Genomic DNA, 22,506 nt, shown 5'->3' with positions numbered 1-22,506 from the left:
TAACAAAAAACTGAATTTAAAATACTGGAAGAAGAAAGACATCTATCTTTTCATTTTCCACCAAAATACCTACTAAAAATTAGTCTTTTTATTGATTTCGGTTACATGCTTCAGCCAAACGTTTGCATCTTAAAGGGTCATGCCATAAGATTAAATTTGGCATGATTTATAAAACGCATAAAAAGATTAATTAGTGTAATACAAATTCATATAATATAACGTTTTACTAAATTTTTAGTCGCTAACAAGTGTAATCCCTACAAAAAAACAAAGATATCTCACTATAATATTAATTTAATTTCTGTTTCACCCGTAGATATTAGTATAATAGTTATAATTATACTGAAGAGTTTTTGCACTCATTTTGACCTATAGTCAAGTGTCTTCCAGTTTCTACGTCGTTTATTCTACTGATGTATTTCTCCTCCATTGTGGCTTGTTCTGAAACACCAACACATCTGAAATATATCAGTAATTTGAAATTGCTTATATCGATGCCTGTATGAACAATTTAAATATAAACTAAAGAGAGCAATAGCTGACTTATTAACATCAGTTTAGTCGGCCCCCAAGAGCAGACGCAGCGGTCAGCTGGTAAAACGCTGAATCACGTAACCCGTGTGTTGCGAGTTTGATTCCCCGATATTCAACTAAAATACTTATACTACTTTTGATGAGATTTTTTAGATAATTTTCACGTGTAGTGCAAATATAACAGTCCACACGTTAAAACAGACAGAAGAACCTTCTGGGATTGGAGCATCTTTACTTTCACTCTGCTTCGAAACAAAACAAAAAATATCTAACGTTTTTTTACAGTCTCGCATAAAGGCAATTTACATGTGGTGACTACATTCTATGATATGTTTATCGAGGTATGAAATAAAGAGCTACTTCTGTGTCTGTCCACACACGCACACTCAACAGAATTATTCCGAGGTAGGACACGTGCCCGAACACATTCTCATAGTTAGTGTTATATACAGAGGTACGGAAAATTAACGTGGAATATTCCAAATTAAAATTAACTTTTTAATAACATATTAACAAAAGTTCATATCCTTTTATTTAAAATATATTTTGTCAAAGTGTTTACATACAAAATATATCTCACTGAGACATGTAGGACCTATTGAATCTTATCGATTGTACAAAGTAACAAACGGCGTACAAAAATATTTAAACAAAATCAAACTTTACTTTAGTTACCTCTTAGTCAATCTGCTTGGCAAGATCTGCTATTTCCTGTACCATAAAATCGACATCCGAATGCGTTATCGCAGGGTTGGAAAATGCTACCCTGAAAAAGTTGGGCAGGTCCCCAAGTGGCTGGTACTGAATCATCATCGACCCTTTCTCCATCATCAGCGCCTTCAACTTGGCTGTAAGCTTGAAAACAGTGCAAATATTTTGAACTGCTAATACTTCATGTACCTCGGTCACATGCAGATAAATAGGAAGTAGTTAAATCGGTATGTGTGCAAAGAAATGTGTACACAAAAAAGTCATGTATCTGATCGATGTATCAACAACGTACAGTGGAATGTTAAGGAATCTGTCTTACAATCCTTAACCATTAGCCTGCTGGCATCAAGTGATTCTGCCTCTGTGACCAGTGTAGACCAAGATCAACCTGCACATCTGTGCAGTCTGATCATGGTCTGCACTGTTTGCTATTCAGTCAGTAAATTTTCAGTGAATACCCTTCAAATAATGTTTGGTATTGCCCAGAATGAACGACAGACCAGTCCATTTTAGAAATTTGGTAGGATAAGGGTTAAATACATACAAATATTCACGTCCAGGTCACTCAAAAGCAAGGAGAAACAAAATCCTTAAGATAAATTAAGTCATAATAAATACATATAAGATGTAATTAAACGAAAAACATTTCATACGCCGGACAGTCAGTCCCGTGGGGGTGGGGACCACTTACCTTATGAAGGTGGAAAAATCTGTCTTGTTTTTCCTTCATCATCCGTATTTTCAGAGGAACATGCCAGAAACAGACTGTTGGACCCTCTATCTAAAATTGCAAGTAATAAATTACACAAAGAAGTAAGACATGCATTTCTGGAATGCAAAAACAGTCAGAAATCGGAGTTTAAAGAAGAAAAATCTCTTGATACACAAAACCCCTGCTTATCATGTTTTAACAAAGGTGGGCGCAATCTCAAGTTTTGTAAAATGCGGAGATTTTGCCTTTGTGAAAACTCCAGAGAAATATATAGTCTTTGAACGGAGTTTTAGTTCTATTCTTTAAAACCTTTTACACATCAAATACGCTTCCGCTATTAGAAAAATATTAATTACAAAATACTGTTACCAGACAGATATTCGCTTTCTATATATTTACCTCCTGCAGCACGAGTTCATAGTCTTCTCGCTTTCTAAGTATTTCTAGCAGGTACCTTAGAAGAAACAACTCAAAATCATAGTAATGAAAATCATATGATATCTATCGGTAAAAGTATATTAAGTAAACCATAAAATATTATTATACAACTGAACTGTTAATAAACAAAGCAAAATGACAAAAAACCTTCAAGAGAAGATATAAAAGATATTAATCGGAATCAAATCTATTTTGAAAATCTAGCGATATCGTCGTTTTACATAAAAAAAAATATTGATAAACCATAAACATTGACAGTATAGATACCATTATCTTTGAACATACCAGAAAACCCTTTAACTGTTGGTATAAATATTTGGGTATAACGCCGTTTTGCAACAGTATTTCAGTGCTGTTAAGGCGGGCAATCAACTAAACCATTGTTACTGGATTCTGACCCAGAACAAACCTGTTCTCTGCACGTCAAAAAGGAATCAAAGGTATCTTCTATCAAATCGTCACGGAGAACACATGCCTCGCACGGAGATCAACTCGTAATCCGCAGATCCGCAGATCTGCACTCTCCCTAATCAGCTAAGCGGACGGGTTGGTAAAAAATTAAATATATAAGTAAGCCATTTAAATTATCATTAAATTCTCGTTATGATTATATAAGTAGAATAATCTCGCGTTTGATCCAAGCTATTGCTTCAATCAATCTGAATGGTTTTTGTTGGGTTACACGTCATAATTATTGATCATAGTGCGACTTTCCAGCTTTCTATGATTAGGAAGATACTAGGGGTCCCTCCATGCAATATATCATTTCGGGGCGGCACCTTGGTAAAACTTTCGGTCATCCGTAAGTCGGCTGGATCGCTGATCCAGTCAAATATCACATTACTTACAGAACCATAATGACAAAACACAAAGAAAAACATATATTTATGTATACGTTCTTGTTTTCAAATAATGTGTCCTGTACTAAAGATGTTGAAATACAGCATATATACCTAGTCTTTTACGTGTACTTACCTTGACATTGCAAAATTTCTGTCAATTTGCTCCCTGAAACCTCTATCTCCCTAAACAAAATGTTAGATAAAAAAACATTTTCAATATATTGAACAGATAAGTTTAAGCTGAGCTAAATAATGTTTTTTTACTAACATTAATCGTTATGTTTACAGCACATATGCTTGTTGAAAGCCTCTAATATTGTCTGAAGATATAACAAAATATTAAATTCTATCAGTCATTAACCAAAAATATTTTGTCAGTAACAGAAAAAACCTTTGATCTCCACATAAGCCAGAGCTTGAATATGTCGTTATGACGCCCACACTGAATAGCCTTGTCGCCTGTATCGTAAGCTGTGTCATAAACCTTGTCCTTCTGATACAAATAGTCAGCATTTAACTGGTTTACTGCTGAAAGAATGCCCTGAAATAATTCGTTTGGATAAAACTTAGCTGTCTTAAAATAGTCAGTGGTCAGTATATAGCTGAGTTAATGCGCTGAAATAAAGATTGTAAGTATTTAGGTTGTTTAACGCTACAAAAATACGTTGAAATAATTGGTATTGATCGTTAACATTTAGCTGTCTCTCGAAAATTCGAAATATCCGTGTAATTCAATTATTGTCAAACTCTAAGAGCTTAATAAATTTAATATAAATACCATACCCTTTTCTTAAAGAAAATTGCCGAACACTGTAGAGGTACACCCATCATTTTGTGAGGGTTCCATGTCAATGAGTCGGCTCTGTAAAAAAAATTGATTCTACAATATATATTACTTATCGGATATTGTCAAGATAAAAGGAAATGCTTTAATTATCGTTTATTCCATTCCTTTGAAAAGAACTGGTAGATCCATCACCTCAACAGAAAAGACAATTGCTGCAATTTTTTGTTTGATAGATGGGGCAAAAAGTTTCCAAGAATAGAATTTGTTCAAACTTTGTATATGAATAAAGTTTCATGATAGAAACTGAAAAATGCAAAAACAATCATAGGTCACCGTGCTTGTTTAGGAGTTATCTGCCCTTAAAACTGGATTTTTGTTCAAATTTGCACATTCAAGGGCTGATAACTACTGAACAAGTACGGTGACCTTTGATTTTTTTCCGTAATTCTGTTTCTAATATGACATTGTATCCATATACAAAGTTTGAACAAATTCTATCATTGGGAAATTGTTTACCCCAAACTCCACAACCGTCCTTAGATAATCCACTGTTAATATTTTATTAAAATCACATTCTCGCTTAAAATTTTATGCAAATGTATTTCAATAGTCGTTTTCCATGACACGATTTTCCCTTTGTGAAAACTCCAGAGAAATATATATTGTCTTTGAACGGAGTTTTAGTTCTATTTTCTAAAACTTATACACACCAAACACGCTTCCGCTATTAGAAGAGGAGGATGTTCAAGCAAGTCTAGATTCTATAGTTAAAGCAACTCATATTGTTTGGTTAGGAAGTTTTGCAGACTCAACAACATTATTTTGCTGATTTTTCGCAGTATAATTAAAGATTGACGATGTGCTTACCTGCATATGTCTTGCAGAAGATATCTGTATTTCTCCGAAAATAAAACACTTCCACCCCATGCGCCCTGTAAATAACAGACAATAGCTTATCATTTTAGTTAAAGTGTCATTATTTTACATAAGTACATTAGACGAATGCGTGAAAACTATCTTTGGAACTGATGTCGTGTGTCTCCTACACAATAAACATTGGTTTATCTTATAATCGCAACATTTATATTTTGAAACACCTCAGACTCTTTAGAAAGCATAACTCAAGTTGGTCTAAAGTGGTACTTATATCAGGAAGAACATTAGTTTATGGAGTATAAAGTCAGAAGATGTAAACAAATACCTAACAAAAATCATACTAGTCGCTAAGATTATAAAAAGATATGTCTGTAGTTTATTTCCTTACTTGAACATTCAAATACGGACACTGTCGTTATGCTACAAGTCTCTTGGACGATCATTTTCAACAGTAAAGGATTGTTTCACACGAGGAAGCCGTGTAAACAGCTGGCTTAAGAACATGTTGATTCTTTTATCTTGCTTCAAAAATATACTTTCGAAAAATTGCAACAGCATCCACGTACATACTTCCCTCTTCTGGTGCAAAAAGGTAACTTTGATAATATGTTGGAAGAAATGTTTTGTGTCATGTCAGTTACAGATAATTTAAGTAAAACAACAGCAAGACTTACATCAACATGGAGCCAGACACCATATCGTTGGCACACGTCAGCAATGGCATTCACAGGATCGAACGCCCCGAGGACGGTTGTGCCGCATGTAGCATTTACCATTAGCGGTACCATGCCTTTCTCTAGAGAATCCTGTATAGCTGCTTCTAAATCGTCAGAAATCATTCTGCCTCTGGAAGAAAATATTAACAGTATCTACATTGCAACATCTTTAAAAATACAAATTGCCATAACTTCTCTATAATGAATCTATACTGCCAAAGTTAGCGTGACAGTTTTGTCTTAAAGTTTGTTCTATATTTTCTATAATCATGTCAAATTTCATTACACCCATTCAAAGTTTTAAAATATTGGGCAAAATGTAGTTATAGCATTTCGAATTTTAAGTTTCAAACTTAAAACGTTGATAAATATGGACCCTTATTCATCAACGATCTAAGTTTCTTGAATGACATCTTTTATTACACAGCAATACCGCTAAAATTTGGAGCACGTCTTAAAGTAAAAAAGTAAAGTATCAAGGTATAAGTTGCCATTTAATAACGAATACAGCAGATTGAAAGTTCTTAAAAGTTAAAGCATCGATGAATACTGGCCCAGTTCGAACTTTCAGATGTTAACTAAAGTTACCAAATGCATGTACAATGTTATATAGGCATATTTCAAATAGTATTCTGTGAGTGTTAGTTAACCCAAGTGCTAAAACAATAGAGAAGTATTAATGGCGTTATGCCTAACTAAAAAGATTTCATTTCAACTTATACTAATGTAGTTTAGTTTGATTTAATCACTCCTGGCACCTCATTCTTCATAAAATGAGCTAGTAGTACAGTTTTCATATCTTTACATTATTTTTACATATTACATGGAAGTTTCAGTTTTTTTTAATTAACAGTTCGGGATAACATCTGTTTCCGTATTTTGGCAAAGCTCACATCCTTTTTTCTTTTTAAAAGAATGATTGTTTTCAATGAACATAAGTTTTAATCAACTTAAAATGATTGTGTTTAATTTATTTGAACTCAGAAATATACTCACCTTCCGTCAGCAGGGATACTGAAAACATTATCAAGTCCAATTCCAAGGAGGATTGCCGCTTTCTTAATTGAAAAGTGGCTCTGCAAAAGAGGCACATATCAAACGAGTGGAATAAAATAACAAAATGCGAGGCGCTGCCGAGTATTTTATCTATTTTATTTACTAGTTTGATAAATTCAATGTGGAAAGACACAAATGTAATATTCTTTTGCACCATCGTATGAACACATCTGCGGATGTCTCTACATTGTATATTTGTACTTGTAAAAATGTTGAATTCTCAACCCGTGCTAGAGGGCGTAGACGGTAGCATTTCCATCCATAAACAGGCTCAATCAAACCGAGCCTGCAACATTGTCATTTTTGTCGTGTTGAGCGACCTGTGGAGTTTCCAATCACATTTTAACTGAAACATCAAAATGTCTTCTCTCTTTGCTTATAATAGACCAAGGCAATTCCAACAACGTCTTCTATACTTAAAAAAGACGTCAAACGTCAAAGAATTATTATACAAGCGTAATACGAAAATCCCACGACGTAATAAGATTGGTTCCGTAAAATAAATAATGGCTATCATTCTTAGAAAACATCAAGCTTGTCCACAATATATTTTGGTTTAACGTTTATAGTTAACTGCGCATTTAACATATTTCTCCATAGATAATACAAGATATCATAATGTTACAAAACATTTGCATTAAAAATTATTTCAAAGCGTGCGAACTGTAAATGAAAATGAAAAAGGAATCACCAAGTTAGAAAAAAAACAACAATAATACAGTTTAACATTCAAACGTGATTTATAAAAAAAAAACTACGAAATAAGTTTTCAATCAATTGACAAGGACAAAAATTTATATTTCCTAAGCCTTACCAAATTGTTCTAAGCAATGTGGTAAAACAATATATCCAAATAAAAAAATACCTTAAGGGTGATTAAAAAAGCCTTACAAGTTCCAAAATTGGGAAATATATTTTAGATTTGCATGATTTATTACGACGCATATGAACAATAAAATTAAAATATATTTCCATTCTAACACGTTCATATTACATCAGGAAGGATACTATTCTTTTTAGGCGTAAATGAACGGAGTAAACCCGAATAGCCAAAAGTAGGTCATTTTGTGAAACGTGTTTAAGTCGACAAAACAATACACGGTAAAATCCTTCTTTGTTTATATAAAAGAAAATCTTAAAAGAGTTAGAATGTATTTCGAAGAACAGGCAAAAAAAAAAGGTGTTCAGATTTGACATAGGAACAATCTGTTTCAACCTTGTTGATTTTTTTACAACAGCATAAAAAGTACATTGTCGGAAAAAATAAAAATCCAAGTTATTTATATTATTTTGAGGCGCAAAATGGTTATATTGTGGAAAAGAGTTCGATCTCTGTTTCAGGATATGCTACCTTAGTTTAAAATTTTTGCGACCAATACACCCGTCGAAAGCAGTAGAATATAAAGACCTACCTGCACTGACGTGAAGACAGCAAATCTTGTACCATTGGCCATTCCTCTTTCCTTAACTTCGGGGTTAGCCAAATGGCGAGCAGCCAGCATCGCATAGAGATTGGAAATTGCTCCACCTGGGATTCAAAACAAAGTAATATAGTTTAGTATGTACTATTTCTAAACTTAGACTAAAATAAAAACTAAAGCTCGAAGGTTCCATTCCAAATTGAACATTTACCTTTGTATTAACTGACCCAAAATAAAGACAAATTTCATATTGTAAATCTAAGAAGAAATATAAAGACGTAATTGTTATAGTATTCACTTTCACTTTATTACAATCGGATACATAATCATAATGAAATGACAATAACAGTATCATTCTCGTGTTTCAATGATTCTACAGCTTCTGAAAAAATGTATCAACAAAATAATTTTACCGGGAGCGAATATTTCATCGCCATCTGTCCAGCCGATGAGGTTACGCATGCGCACAAGAATAACTTCTTCCATCAGAGTAAACACTGGTGCCATTTCGTACGTGAACCTGATATTGAATTTATAGTTTATTAGGTTTTATCAGCATTTAGCTTTTTACAGATTTACAGTTTTAAGATGTGACATACATGTTTTATGTTATTAATATTCCAAACACGTGACATTTGAATCGTGCTCTAGAGAATATACTACGGACATTAAAAACACAATGTAAACAGAAGTTTTCAAATACGTATATACTCAATGTACTTTAGGGTTTGACTTTTCGTCTCGTTGACAGTAACTTACATGTTTGTGTTGGCTGCAGCCGTAACCCATTCAGCAGCAAGACCAATGATATCGATTCCAGTTGATAACTGGTTCAGAAATCTGGGGTGTGCTTTGAAAAAGTAAAATAATTTGATAATATAGCATGTAGATGCTATTTTTATTCATCATAACAGTGTATCAAATACCATTATTACGATACGTTGAAACTATCTTATGCCCAACTAATGGAATAAAGCATTCGTATGTTTTGGTTATGATGTTTAAAACTATGTCCTAAATATTTAATTTAAAACATATTCATCGTTGATAATAATCATTGTTACTACTACTACCACTACTACTACTACCACTACCATCACTACTAGCGGTACCACCGCTACTACTACCACCACCACCACCACCACTACTACTACCGATACTACCGTCGTTTAAATGACTGAAAAAATGTTTAAAAAGACGTTAAACCCGAATACACACACCATCACCATCATTACCACCACCACCACTACTATTACTACTACTTCTATTACTATTATTTTTGCAATAATAATTTGCCTACCAGTTTTAACGCAGTACTTGAGAGTTTCTTTGCAGTCGCTAAGGACTTGCTCCAAATCTCGTGGTTTCTCGTCAACATACAGACAATGGTCCATCTGCTCGCGTAGTTGGTGGGGGTGATGAAAGTCCAGAACTTTGTTTCGAACATCTCGTTCCGATTTCAGGTATTTTGCGATAATCTTCGAGATTTCTGATAAGAAACTGACGAGACGTTCGAACCCTGCCTTGGTGTTGAACTCTGATGTAGCAACAGAAATAAGATATATTAGCAAATTTTGTACGCTAATCTTGATTTTAGAACAAATATTTTGTAAAATTAAATGTTATTAAGTGCTATTTAGCTAGACATAATGTACACCCTCGTATTTGTATGTACAAAAGGTGTTCAACCTATAATAAACACTTCAAAATTTAAAACTCTGAAAGGCATACATACAAGAAAATTTAGTTTTTTCCTTGCATTGTTATCTTAATTTCAAAATACATGTAGATACATCTACTTTGATCCGGATAGTTTAAAGTTGTACTCACGAAAATAAGTGAAAAAGATAAAGGAGCAGTGTTTGGACTTAGATAAACTAACTTTCCGTATAAAAGTTTGAAACAAGATAGTAAATGAGTTTTGGTACAACATTTCTATACCATTATTTCAAAATGTTGTTACGTTGCAATAAATATAGTATATCTAATTCCGGGATAGTTAACAAAGACCTACTGCGGCAATACCTGTGGTTATAAGGAAATAAATTGAGACGTCTAATATCGAAAGTCGATCTAACAACATAAATAGGTTAGAAATTCCTCTCGAAGTATTAAACAGTAGATTTTTTTTTAAATTAGAAAACAACTGTAAGAAAAATGCACGGTTCTTCAGCTCAACATTGCACAAATCCTGAATTAATTATGTTTGCGAAATAGGATTTGGAAAGACATTGTGTTCAAATATACTCGTATTATTTATTCTGCCGTATTATGTATACAGCTACAATTTGACACATGCTTTTGCAGTTGACACTTAATCAAAGTACAAAACTTGCAGTAAAACATAGTTATAAACTGCAGATTTAATATAACTCAAATATTTTATATTTGTTTACGCACCTAACTTAACTTGGTCCAAAAAGAAATATGAAATGAAAACGAATGGAAGGCAGTAGAAAATTCACAAAAAAATTATATCAATGAGATGGTGAGTTAAAAAAATCAATACTTACCCGAAGCAAAGACCCTCTCAAATTCAGTCCAGTCGAAGGATAAACTTTTTGTCCTATCCAAGGCAAACTCAGTTGTTCTAACTGACTGTCGCTTCATATTAGATGACATGTCTAAAACAAGATAGTAACAGCATCATTATTAACACGTCATTACCCTATAAGAGGTATATCGCAATTTAATGCAACATGGCATGCTTTAAATCGACTGCTGAAATTTACATAAAAATATTTGCAATAAATTTATGAAAAAGAAGTTGTATGAAGTTATTTATTCCAATGTAATGTAGTCGCAACAACAGACGTCTTTCGGCACGCATACAAGCCGTTCGATATACATCCCCTGATAAAGTTTACATTTGCGCATAAGCATCTTTTCCGGGTGTTTTTTTTTTTTTTTTTTTTTTGATAAACTGTTAAATTGATAATATTTGCGGAGGACTCATTTCATGTAGATTTCGCGGCTGCGTCAATCTTCAAAACCAAAGTCCGATTTTTTATTTATTTTATCTTAAAAACTCATAAATTCGCGAATTTATATCCTAATGAAACAGTTGATATTGCCGAACCCGCAGAATTTTATACCCACGGAATTGAACAATTTTACAGTTTGTGCACATTATTTTTGAAAGAATAACTATGTTATTTTGGATGCGATATAGATTTTTTTCAGTTGTTTTTATATGTACGTTAATGTCTACAGTATAGTGGCTCATTTGTGCTATTTTGTTCCTGCATGTAGGGGCGTTTGAAGAGCATCAACATACCAGAACGACAGATCGTTTCGCCTCTACCAGAACGACAAATCGTTCCGCCTCTACCAAAACGACAAATACAACTTTGTCAAATCGGTGCCCTTATTTGTCATTCTGACGTGTTGGCGTGTCCGAGCTCTTTAAATATCCCAACATTCAAGAAGGAAATGTGAGAAATCAGCCAACATATAATCCTCTGCTTAAAACGTCGATGACTTTTTTAATTTAAAATCCGCCAACTGTCTAAATATAATGTTTTGATTCTAAAAACAGAAATCACCAGCAAAAATGAAACGAAATTGTTTACACATTTGTGGTTTAAACTTCATTCTTGGGTAGTAAATGAACCGTAGTAAATAACCCTGTACAAAATCAAAGTTAAACGCATGAGGTTAACTGATAGTACAATGTGTTAACGCTTAGGGCGTTATTTTATAAATTACACTCTCTTTCATGATAGAAACTGTCAATTCCTCAACCAGCCAAATGTTTATAGATTAATTAAACAATTTGTTAATGAACACAATATTTTTCATCAAAATCAAACTGAACTGATACAGCCTGAACAAGCGATTTAAACGTAAAGTAACTTTAAAAGTAACTATCCGAACTTGTTTAGGTTTAACTTAAGGGGACGCATATTGCTACATTCACAGTTCATACAGCAATGCGGATGGGGTGCATATTCAAGAAATCGATGGTGGGAAAATAAAAAACATATTCCTAAACTGATATAATACTGATGGACACCTGTAATATTCAGTATTTTGTGGATAAGGATGTGGTCCTATGAATGTAATAGGAAAACAGGGGTCTTTGTGAAAGTACATTCAACACAAAATATTAAGCTTTTGTATAAGGAAAAAACAGGTTTTTTACAATAACAGTGTTCCAAATAATGTTGAAGGGATGAGATTTTCTTTCTAACACACCAGGTTTGCTTAAACATGTAAAAATTTAACGCCACGTCAGTTCATCTCGGGATGGACGCCATATATTTCTCATTGATAAAAAATGTAAACAAAAAAATCAGAGTGGGATTAGCATTGCAAGGGCATAACATGACATTCTACACAATGTATACCTTAGAACAGATATCTAAGATGCTACACAGGTCATGCGGGTTAAATGCATAATGTCGATCACTTGAAATTCATCTTGAAAAGGTGGTTAATTTTAGTTTGTTTACATGGTTTTTAATTTTCCCACGACTTCTCGGCGATTCACTGCAAATGTATTACTGCGACGGACGAAAGGTAACTCTAATAAACAACGGGAGACAACTTAGGTGTAAGCACGTGTACGATTAAAAAAAAAACCATGTCGATGATTATAATTTCTTATCAAATGATGAATCCTATTCAGATATTCGTCTTTAATATTAGAAAATTATTAATTTCTGTGGACATTTGTCAAAAAATATTACTTACAGTGGACTACTTTGCGCATCAAACTGGTTTCCGCTTCAGTTGTGAGGCACTTCCGTTATACTTTTTGACAACAAAAACAAAACACAAAATGAATCAATAAAGTCACTTATAAACCGACTGCTACTTAAATCAGTGTAAGTAAAGTTGTTGTTACAACATTATACATGTTCGTTACGTTATGAGATAAAGTTTATCTTGAACTGCATAATCCATTAATTACGTTTAGATGATATTGCATTTAAAACTTATTTGACCCGATTTTTTACGTGAATGACAGCATTCTCGTGCAACTCGTGCAAACAGAGTTATGAAAAGTATGGTGGAGAATTCAAGGACAAATCATAAATGACATTAAAGTGAGGATAACTGTATATTTGTCCAGTTTTGATCATTGACATTCCTGATAGTAAGTTTTGTGAACAAGATAAGAATGTTACTTTTGCACATATACACATTGATTGGACCTCAACCAAATTTCATACCTTATTTTAGTGATTTTTAAGACAATACATTTTCAAAAGTTTGTTGAATGTGTTTTGATATTTAAGTGCATTGTAGTTCATGAATACCAAGTTAAAAATTAATAATGTCAACATTTTTAGGCCTTTATTGTAAGCCATTAGACTTCTGTAACGATAAATGTTTAATGTATGAAGGGGAATATACTCTTTTAGTTTTGGAATGTGGCATTCCTTGACCACCGTATCTTTTCTTATGCACTACTTTGTAAACAAACTAAATAATGTGTTTTAGCTCACATATGCGAAATGAAAAGCAATACAGTGAACTTATTTCACATTCTTTCTTTAAATTAGAATCTGTAGGACATTGATAAATGTTTGGACAAAGTGAAGCACTATTATTTTCGCACCAAAAAGTCTTAATTGTTGACTTTGAATGTACACAAGAAGTCTTATGTAATTCAACAATAACTTTCTTGTTTCAGTTTTTCTCATTTTATTTTAGTGAGCAATCCTTTGTGTACTTATAACAGTTGAAACAGTATTCATTTCATTTACCAAAACCTTGTACTTTTTTGCAGGTAAATTTTATAATACCCCACCCTCTTTTTTCTAATTTCAAAGTATGCGTCCCCTTAAGTATTGTATTTCGCCAAAAGTGTAAAATAGTTTAACCACAAGATGATTAAGCGTGTAGAGTGTTTATCATTTGTAATAAAAACTTAAATTACAGCCCATAAATCGGTTAGTGCTGTAGTGTTGTGGTGTAACAGTAACTAAAGTTCACACTACTAAATATCAGCAACAACAACAACTGTTCACTATAATAACTACTATTTAATATTGTACTAAGTTCTAAGGTAATGTATACATCAATGTCTTTCTTCATAATTGTCTAACATAGTTCACTAACATTTTCACAGTTATTAACAGAAACTTCTATTCTTTGCTAGTATCGAACATACGCAACTAACCTAACTGAGTACTAGAATGATACTGAAGTTTTGTCTCAAAACTTCTGCTTATGAAAGAAATGATTCGTGACTTGAGTCATGCGGTGTGATCAAAAGACCGGGTGTTTATAATTATCCTGTCATTTATCCAGTTAGTCAGTTGTCAAAACAATTAGTAATTTTGAAACATGCATTGCTGGACAATGCATTAACTGGGCGATATAATTTAACCTGTCATTTAAATGTACATGACTAATTTCTAGACCGTAAAGCTAAGTGCGAACAGGAATGCGAAATATATTCTTGAAGTACATGACTTATTATTGACCTAAAATCTGTCTGAAAAGAATGCCTAAGAAGTATTTGGTATAGTGGATTCTTTAAACCATTATATCACACTCGCCCCTTTCTTGTGAGTTTTCTTTTAATTATCTATAAGAGAATAAAAATAAAAACAAAAATTCATGTGAGGCAATTAACAATTTAACATAAGGCGATGCATAAAACCGGCTGATTTTTATAATTAATACGTAAATTTTATTTTAAATGTTTTTACTCGTAGTTCTGAAGATTAATGTCTTTAATAAGAATAGAACACAACTGAATACAATATCAAGAATATATAGTTTCAACACATGACATAATATACATAATCAGTGAATAGGAAATCACATGGTATAAGTAGATTTAATTTTCACAATTTCACGGATTTTTGATTCAGTCCTAGAATAATGTATTTGCTTTCATTTTTGTTTCAGTCCTAGATTGTTTTCTTGCGTTTTGAAGTCAAAACCCCATTTAATTTAAATAAAACACTGCATTACTAGCGAAACACAATATTCACAATATTTTTCACAATACTCTACACATTTCTAGAGCTAGAATGCACTTGTGCGCTTTTTCCTCCCTTGCCCAGAGGGGTTTTGCCTTCAAGATTGTTACTGAAATAAATAATAATTATTGTTTGTACACAACATAACTGTCAGAAATATACCTGCCAAAAGGAATAATATCATTAGGAAATATATTGTACTTCAAGTAATACTTAGACATGCGTAAAATGTTAATTACTGATAATAAAAAACATATAAGGTCACAGATCTCTAGAAAATACGATTAAATACGCAAAAGTAATATTAATAAGAAAAATCCCGTAACCTGTTTTATATTATATTGAAATAAAAAACATCTACAACTTAGTATATACTAAAAATGAAACAATGTTCTAGAATCATATTTAACAATCAGAACGATACTTGTTTTTACGTGAAAAGTGACATCATTTATTCCCGTTCCATGATTGACATCTCTACACTGCAGTTGATTTTAGTTGGATTGGTAAAAGAGGTGACCCGTCAGCTTGTCAGTTTTCTCCAAAAAGCCATGAAATATGTTCTAATGTCACCACGCATTATTATAGCCTTCATTGTTGAGTAATAGCTTAGCCCGGCTTCAGAAGGTCGTTTTCACAGAAGGTGTGACGTGTTGCGCCAGCAGCATTCTCTCGGTTAAATGAATATACAAGCAATCATTTAACATTGTCAAAAGTTTCGTTTGTCTATATAAAAACTTAACATAAGGATGCCTTCTTAGAATCTCTAAATAGAATGTTCATAAATTTATCTTTTGTATACCAATCTGGTTTCCTGTTTTCTGTTTTTCAATTTTTTTTAGTTTTTATTTCATTTTAGTAACAAAGCGTCGTCGTCATAAGTCAGGACTGTTAAATCTACGTAAACCTCTGATAACTATTCGGGGTACATTTATTGTAAAATGCAAAATGTTAGTTTCTTCATAAATGTTCAAAAATAATTCTAATTACAATTATCTCTACGCTGAAAAATCTATGTATTTATCATGCACACATTTGTCCTTAAATCTTACACTTAAACTCGTAAAAAATGTTTTATTCTATCTCTTTACGGAATTCCGCCTTAAATAGCAGTAATGCAATGAAATATTTTACTAATGAATTTCCAGCTAATTAACAAGTATTACTAATTCATATTGAAACATAACCGCAACTACTCTGACTAATACATAAGAAGCAATCTCTAGGTCTGATTGCCAGGGTCGCATGTCTAGCGACATTATTCTCAAAGACTCAGTAATAAACTTCATGTTCCATATCAATACATGGTCGCTTTCCTAGCGACATAATTCCCCTAAGACTCATAAAATAAGAAACTTCTTGTTTCATCAACGGTCGCATTTCTTGCGACATTTTACTATGTATAAGCATTACACATGCTCTATGATGGTTCTTGACACATCATACAACGATACATTTTAATAATACATTTCGCGTTAAACACGCATCACAGACGTTATCAACTTCATATCAAAATCTCACGGAGTTCAGAGCATTTGGGTTATGATTCATAAAATGTTTACTTGTCACTTTACTAACTGAGAGCAATTTACTACTTTACTTCCCTAAGGGTATTCCTCACTTAATATCATAGTGACAAAAGAAATGAAGCTGGACAATTATATATATATTCTTTGACATTTTTATGTTCTAATAAGGGAGTTGTAGAATCTTTGAAATTTATCTGTACAACAATACTGTATTTTCATTATGAATGATAACATCTTCCTAATTATTCTCCGTAATATTTTGTAATATTAATAAAATATTATAAATGATGACTTTAATGTACGAAAATTTGCTATATTTAAGATTAAAGTTTCTGTTGGTACGTATATAAAAATGTATGAAATGTTTAACAGATCTAAAAATATCAAATCAAAAATGTCTCTAAAAAATTCCCGAATAGCATCGTTGGTATACGAGTTAAAATGAACAGTCACTAACCTGATGAAGTATCGTTTTCTTTTTCCATAGCCATACACCCTGGTTGTTCTCTTTTCTTGCCGAGCCTTAAATTGCATCTTGTCCGTACGTTTCGTTTGTTCATGGCGGTTCTAACAGCTGTCTGAAGAGGTTTATCGGACGTCAATTCCATTTCCAGTCGTCTGCCAAATCGTAAGTGTTGTTATTCCATTTTAATCGTCATGGTGGCCTCGTGGTAGTTGGTAGTACTTCTTTCGTGTTGTGTCCGCGACGTTTTGAAGATTCGTTTAAATCCTGGTTCTTTTAAGGCACCAAATAAAACCCGTGTGGTGTAACAGTAACAAAAGTTCACACTACTAAATATCAGCAACAACAACAACTGTTCACTATAATAACTACTATTTAATATTGTACTAAGTTCTAAGGTAATATATACATCAATGTCTTTCTTCATAATTGTCTAACATAGTTCACTAACATTTTCACAGTTATTAACAGAACTTCTATTCTTCGACATAATTACTTCAACATTAATTGCCTCGGTCTTTATCTAACTAATTCATTTTGCTAGTATCGAACATACGCATCTAACCTAACTGAGTACCAGAATGATACTGAAGTTTTGTCTCAAAACTTCTGCTTATGAAAGAAATGATTCGTGACTTGAGTCATGCGGTGTGATCAAAAGACCGGGTGTTTATAATTATCCTGTCATTTATCCAGTTAGTCAGTTGTCAAAACAATTAGTAATTTTGAAACATGCATTGCTGGACAATGCATTAACTGGGCGATATAATTTAACCTGTCATTTAAATGTACATGACTAATTTCTAGACCGTAAAGCTAAGTGCGAACAGGAATGCGAAATATATTCTTGAAGTACATGACTTATTATTGACCTAAAATCTGTCTGAAAAGAATGCCTAAGAAGTATTTGGTATAGTGGATTCTTTAAACCATTATATCACAGTGTAATGGTTACCTTACTCGCTTAGCATGCGAGAGGTCCTGGGTTCGATCCTGGGATGGGGTGGCATGAAAAAATGTAAAAGTTGTCAAAAACGTTATTTCTAGTCCAGAATGACTGTAAAAGCTTGATAAATTAAAACAAAATTTGCAGCAGGAAAGAAAAACGCGTCTAATCAGCTGGGAGGATCGATTAACACTAAATCGCTAAAATTGTTAAAAAATGGACTGTTCTATTAATAGGGAGAAATCGCAGTTTGTGTAACAATAAACAATATGAAATAATACGTAATTATAAGAGCATAATACCTGCATGTCAATTGGGTTAATCTGACAGTATAAAAGAGCGTGAATTTATCCAACTGCACACATATCAGTAAAAATCTTCGAGGAGAGAGCACGTCAGTTGTCACAGAGAAAGAAGTAATCACAAATTAAGGCTTTATAAGGTAAGTGGAAATATACAATTACACCAAGAATAATTGCCGGGGACGGGGGTCTGGCTGAGGGGTACAGAAAAGGACAGCTAGCAGTATGGAGGTGTCGTTATAAGTGATGCACGGCATTAGGAACCGCTTCTGGCCATCACGAGACGTTAAATGCTTGGAAAGGTAGGAATCTCTCCGTCTAGTGACAGGACCTGGCCTTTAAATGTCCGCGAAGATTACTAGATTGGGTATACAAACCAGCTCTGTATACCATATGGGCGCCTACTTATGACAAGCTTCTAACGTTATCTTAGTACAAAATAAAACTTGTTTCCGCATTGGATTTTAAAGTTCATTGGTTTGATTCCGGCTGTGTATGTTATTTGGTACTTTGTCTATGGAAAATTCATTCGACAAAGAACAACAAAATATTTTTTACTATTTATTAATATAATATGTACAACTATTTACGGCATTCATAAACATATTTATTGAAAATCACTGGCTTTCACCCAGCTACTGAACTTCTTCGGATAATACTTCAATTGTACTAAATATTGTTTATTTTGTCCTTTTCCTTTTGTCTTTATAATTCTGTCAACTTTAAAACTTTGATCTAGGTCATAGTTCACTTTCTGCCATTCACTCTCATAAAATGTTCCTTTAATTTCTTCATCTTGCAAATATTCAGCCTGTATACAGGCAAAGTTCCTCTGTGATAACGTTTTGAAACTCGAAACACTTCTCCACTGTACGTTTGATCATACGCACGAGTAAACGCATTTCTCAAATACGTAATCCTTACATAGTCCCCAGTTTTAAACTTGAATCTTTTGAGTGTTTGTTTCTCCAGCTTTACGCGCGATTTATTCTGTGTAAAGTAAGTTGCAAGACGAACCTCTTCTCCATTATCTGAGTTAACACTGATAGGTGTCCTTCCAATTGTTCTATGGTATGTGTTATTATATGACATTGCAATGGCAGATAAAGCTGGTAGAAATGTGTAATTGTCCTTGTAGGTTAAGAAGCGCATTATTCTCGATTTTAAACTTAAAACTGCACGTTCGCTCGTGCTCGCTTTTGTCTCATTCTGTGTTGGCGAGTATAAGACGTTGTATTTCTTCATAAGATCTTGTACCGACTTTGCTCTGAACTCCTGACCTGAAATTATACAATTGATATTGTAGTTTATCCTTTTTTGAAAAATATAAAAAAGAAGCAAAACAAAATAGAGTGATTTTACTCAGGATTGTGAATAATGCATTTATGTATTTTACTTATGATTGTGAATAATGTATTTGTGTAAGATTTTTTTTATATAAGAACTTCAAGACATATACCTTTGTCAGTTATCAATCTCTTTGGCATACGGCCTGAATTTGTAAAGATGTCTTTAAATGCCTCTGTCACATCATTTCCAGTTTTCTGTTTGAGACGTACTTGCTGAATGTATCGATAACTAACAGTATGTATTTGTATCCTTTGTTCCATTTCGCAAACTTGACCATATCGATTAAGTCTGCCATCCAAAGGTCGTCTTTTCCTGCACTGACCACATGGTTTCTTTGAAACCGTCTTCTCACTGGTTTATGTAAACTGTATGATTCTTGGTCATGAAGAAACTTTCTTATCCTGTGCATACCAATGTTAAATTTCCCTTCCTCTTTTACTGCTTTGTACAATTTTTGTGGTCCGCTAAAACTCGCAGGATGCGACGGATCAAAATAAATCCTTTTTAAATAGTTTTCCCATTGAGCCATGTCTGCACTGTCCAAAATCCACAACGTAAATGAAATAATTGTTTATATATTACGTATTTTATTCAGTATCAGACTCGTCCTCCTCGCTTTCTTCATCGCTTTCCTCGTCAGACAATTCTGTCTCAAACAGCTCCTTAAAGTCAGGCTTGTACTTTCGCAGTACACGCTTACTTGCCGATTGAGTGCTTACATTCTTCTGTGTCAACGAATGTATATCTTGTAAAATCTTTTGATGCAGTGTACTGTTCTGAAGGGGCAGAATATACGAATCCAACAAATACTCGTATTTTGTGAAGAATGTGCGTTCATTATACGGCTGAATACGATCTTCTGTCATTTCCTGTGCAGACTCCTTGTCTTCTCCGTCCAGAATAAACTGATTATACAATTTGTCATATTTATCGTCGTTACATTCTATAGCTTTTTTCCAGAGGGAAAGATATGCCTGATTTTCTTCAACGTTATCTTCCATTTCATCATCACTGCTGTCTTTCATTTTTCTTTTCTTTGGTTGTGTAGTATCGTTATTTTTTGCACACCACCCTCGTTTAACATGTCTCTGTACGTCGTGTGAAGAGTCAAACAAAAGTCCACAATCGTCGCAAGCATTTGTATTGTCGGCCATCATTTCACAATTATTCTCTGAGATGTCAACAGTTTGAATTCCGACTGACAAATGGTTTAAATCTGATCGTTGCTCGTCTTTTATACAATTTTGGTCTGGTTCTACCATTTGATTGGTCAGTTCTGTAATGCTTTCGTTGTTCGTAGATTTTCTGCCTCTCCACATTAAATTATATTTCAGTCTGGCATGTTCCGGTGTAAATGGTTTTAGATCCACGAATAGACAACCCTAGGGCTGTTTAGTTGCTTTCTCAAACTTCTTTAAAAAGTATTCAGTTTTACCAGGGTACATCTGTCTCGCTAATGTGATCATAGATTGTTTGTCTACCGGGTTATTGAACATTACCAGGTAATGACAGTTTCTTCTCTGTGTCGGATCCTTACTAGCGTATAGGTTTTGATTAATGGAAATCACCGACAAAGATCTATGATGAGACCCTTCTGTGAACAATTCCGTGATTCTTTTGTCCTTTCCAGCTTCTGTCATCATATCGTCCAGAATTAGCAAGTTATTTAACTTTGTGTCAAAATATTCGTCTTCGTTTATGTCGGAAGGAATGCCTTGATAGAATTCCACCTCTGGGTAAACTGTGTTTGTATTTCCCAATACACTGGTTGCCATCTCTTGTAAAGCCATATTATTCTCTGAACACCAGGGTTAATTCTGTAGATATGATTTTGGAGTAATTCTTTTACAAATGTTGTCTTTCCACATGCTGAAAGAAATACGTTTAAACATTATAAATGTTAGAGAAAAAAGATTAGTATTAGCAAAATTATAGGAAAAAAGGAAACATATTTTAGGTTATATTCTCACTGGTAAACTGTCTAGGAACGTAAATAAATTTTTATAAAATTCAGCAAACAGTGAACACAAAATATATACCTGTGGGACCTGTTTCATCATGGTAAAGGGATGCTGGAGAACAGTTGGTTCAATATCCTGTGGCGCTCCCTGTTTAATATCCTGAGGCGCTCCTTGCGTAGCTCCCGGAGCTCCCTGTGGCGCTCCCAAATGCGCTCCCGGAGCTCCCTGTGGCGCTCCCTGCGGCGCTCCCAAATGCACTCCCGGAGCTCCCTGTGGCGCTCCCTGCGGCGCTCCCAAATGCGCTCCCGGAGCTCCCTGTAGCGCTCCCTGCGGCGCTCCCAAATGCGTTCCCGGCGCTCCGTTTGGCGTTCCCTGTGCTCTCAAATGCGCTCCCTGTTCGTGTTTTTCTATCTGTATTTGATTTTGAGATATATCCGGATGCTTATTCCTTTTGTGTCTTAACATATTGTACCTACTACAAAATGGTTGACTACACACTGAACAAAGAATACTTTCCATGTTGACTCTCCGGTAGCTAGTGATCAAATGAATTTATTTTTATAAGTTATCTGTATTTAATTTTTTTTTTGTTTGAAAGATATGTTTACAAGCAACCAATTAAATTGAATTTTATAATATTGATATCTATATAAACAGAAAACTAATTATAGTTTTCATTCTAATTTCAGAAATCAAACAGTCAATATGGTTTATAAATGCGAAGTGTGTGGGACCAGTTTTCCTAAACTGAGCCAACTTCTTCAACACTGAAGGACTCAAAATCACTTTCTAGAATGCAGGTCTTGCAAGAAAACCTTTACCCGACAGGAAAATTTGGACAGACATCTGATGAAGCATGTCGATCAAAATAACCAGCACTGTCCAGAGTGTTTAAGGGTTTTTACTAGAGAAGATGCTCTT

General features: G+C 33.7%; 1 protein-coding gene across 1 annotated transcript in view; it reads right to left on the bottom strand.

The window, feature by feature from the left end:
* Positions 1 to 209: 209 nt before the first annotated feature.
* LOC123561395 (glutamate decarboxylase 1-like) overlaps positions 210 to 22,506 on the bottom strand; it is a 35,168-nt gene continuing 12,871 nt past the window's right edge. The window contains exons 2-16 of the mRNA XM_053553236.1: positions 10,607 to 10,717; positions 9,394 to 9,630; positions 8,853 to 8,943; positions 8,507 to 8,613; positions 8,085 to 8,200; positions 6,613 to 6,692; positions 5,575 to 5,746; positions 4,892 to 4,956; positions 4,021 to 4,099; positions 3,629 to 3,778; positions 3,371 to 3,420; positions 2,357 to 2,411; positions 1,937 to 2,026; positions 1,210 to 1,389; positions 210 to 458 (exon numbers count right to left, since the gene is read on the bottom strand). Coding sequence (XP_053409211.1) covers positions 1,213 to 1,389; positions 1,937 to 2,026; positions 2,357 to 2,411; positions 3,371 to 3,420; positions 3,629 to 3,778; positions 4,021 to 4,099; positions 4,892 to 4,956; positions 5,575 to 5,746; positions 6,613 to 6,692; positions 8,085 to 8,200; positions 8,507 to 8,613; positions 8,853 to 8,943; positions 9,394 to 9,630; positions 10,607 to 10,717 — 1,580 coding nt within the window. The 3' untranslated portion in view covers positions 210 to 458; positions 1,210 to 1,212. The remainder of the gene's footprint in view (positions 459 to 1,209; positions 1,390 to 1,936; positions 2,027 to 2,356; positions 2,412 to 3,370; positions 3,421 to 3,628; positions 3,779 to 4,020; positions 4,100 to 4,891; positions 4,957 to 5,574; positions 5,747 to 6,612; positions 6,693 to 8,084; positions 8,201 to 8,506; positions 8,614 to 8,852; positions 8,944 to 9,393; positions 9,631 to 10,606; positions 10,718 to 22,506) is intronic.

Source organism: Mercenaria mercenaria, chromosome 10 (genome assembly GCF_021730395.1).
Source record: "Mercenaria mercenaria strain notata chromosome 10, MADL_Memer_1, whole genome shotgun sequence".
Taxonomy (NCBI): domain Eukaryota; kingdom Metazoa; phylum Mollusca; class Bivalvia; order Venerida; family Veneridae; genus Mercenaria; species Mercenaria mercenaria.
Note: the sequence above shows the minus strand (reverse complement) of the source record. Positions and strands in the feature narration are given on the sequence as shown.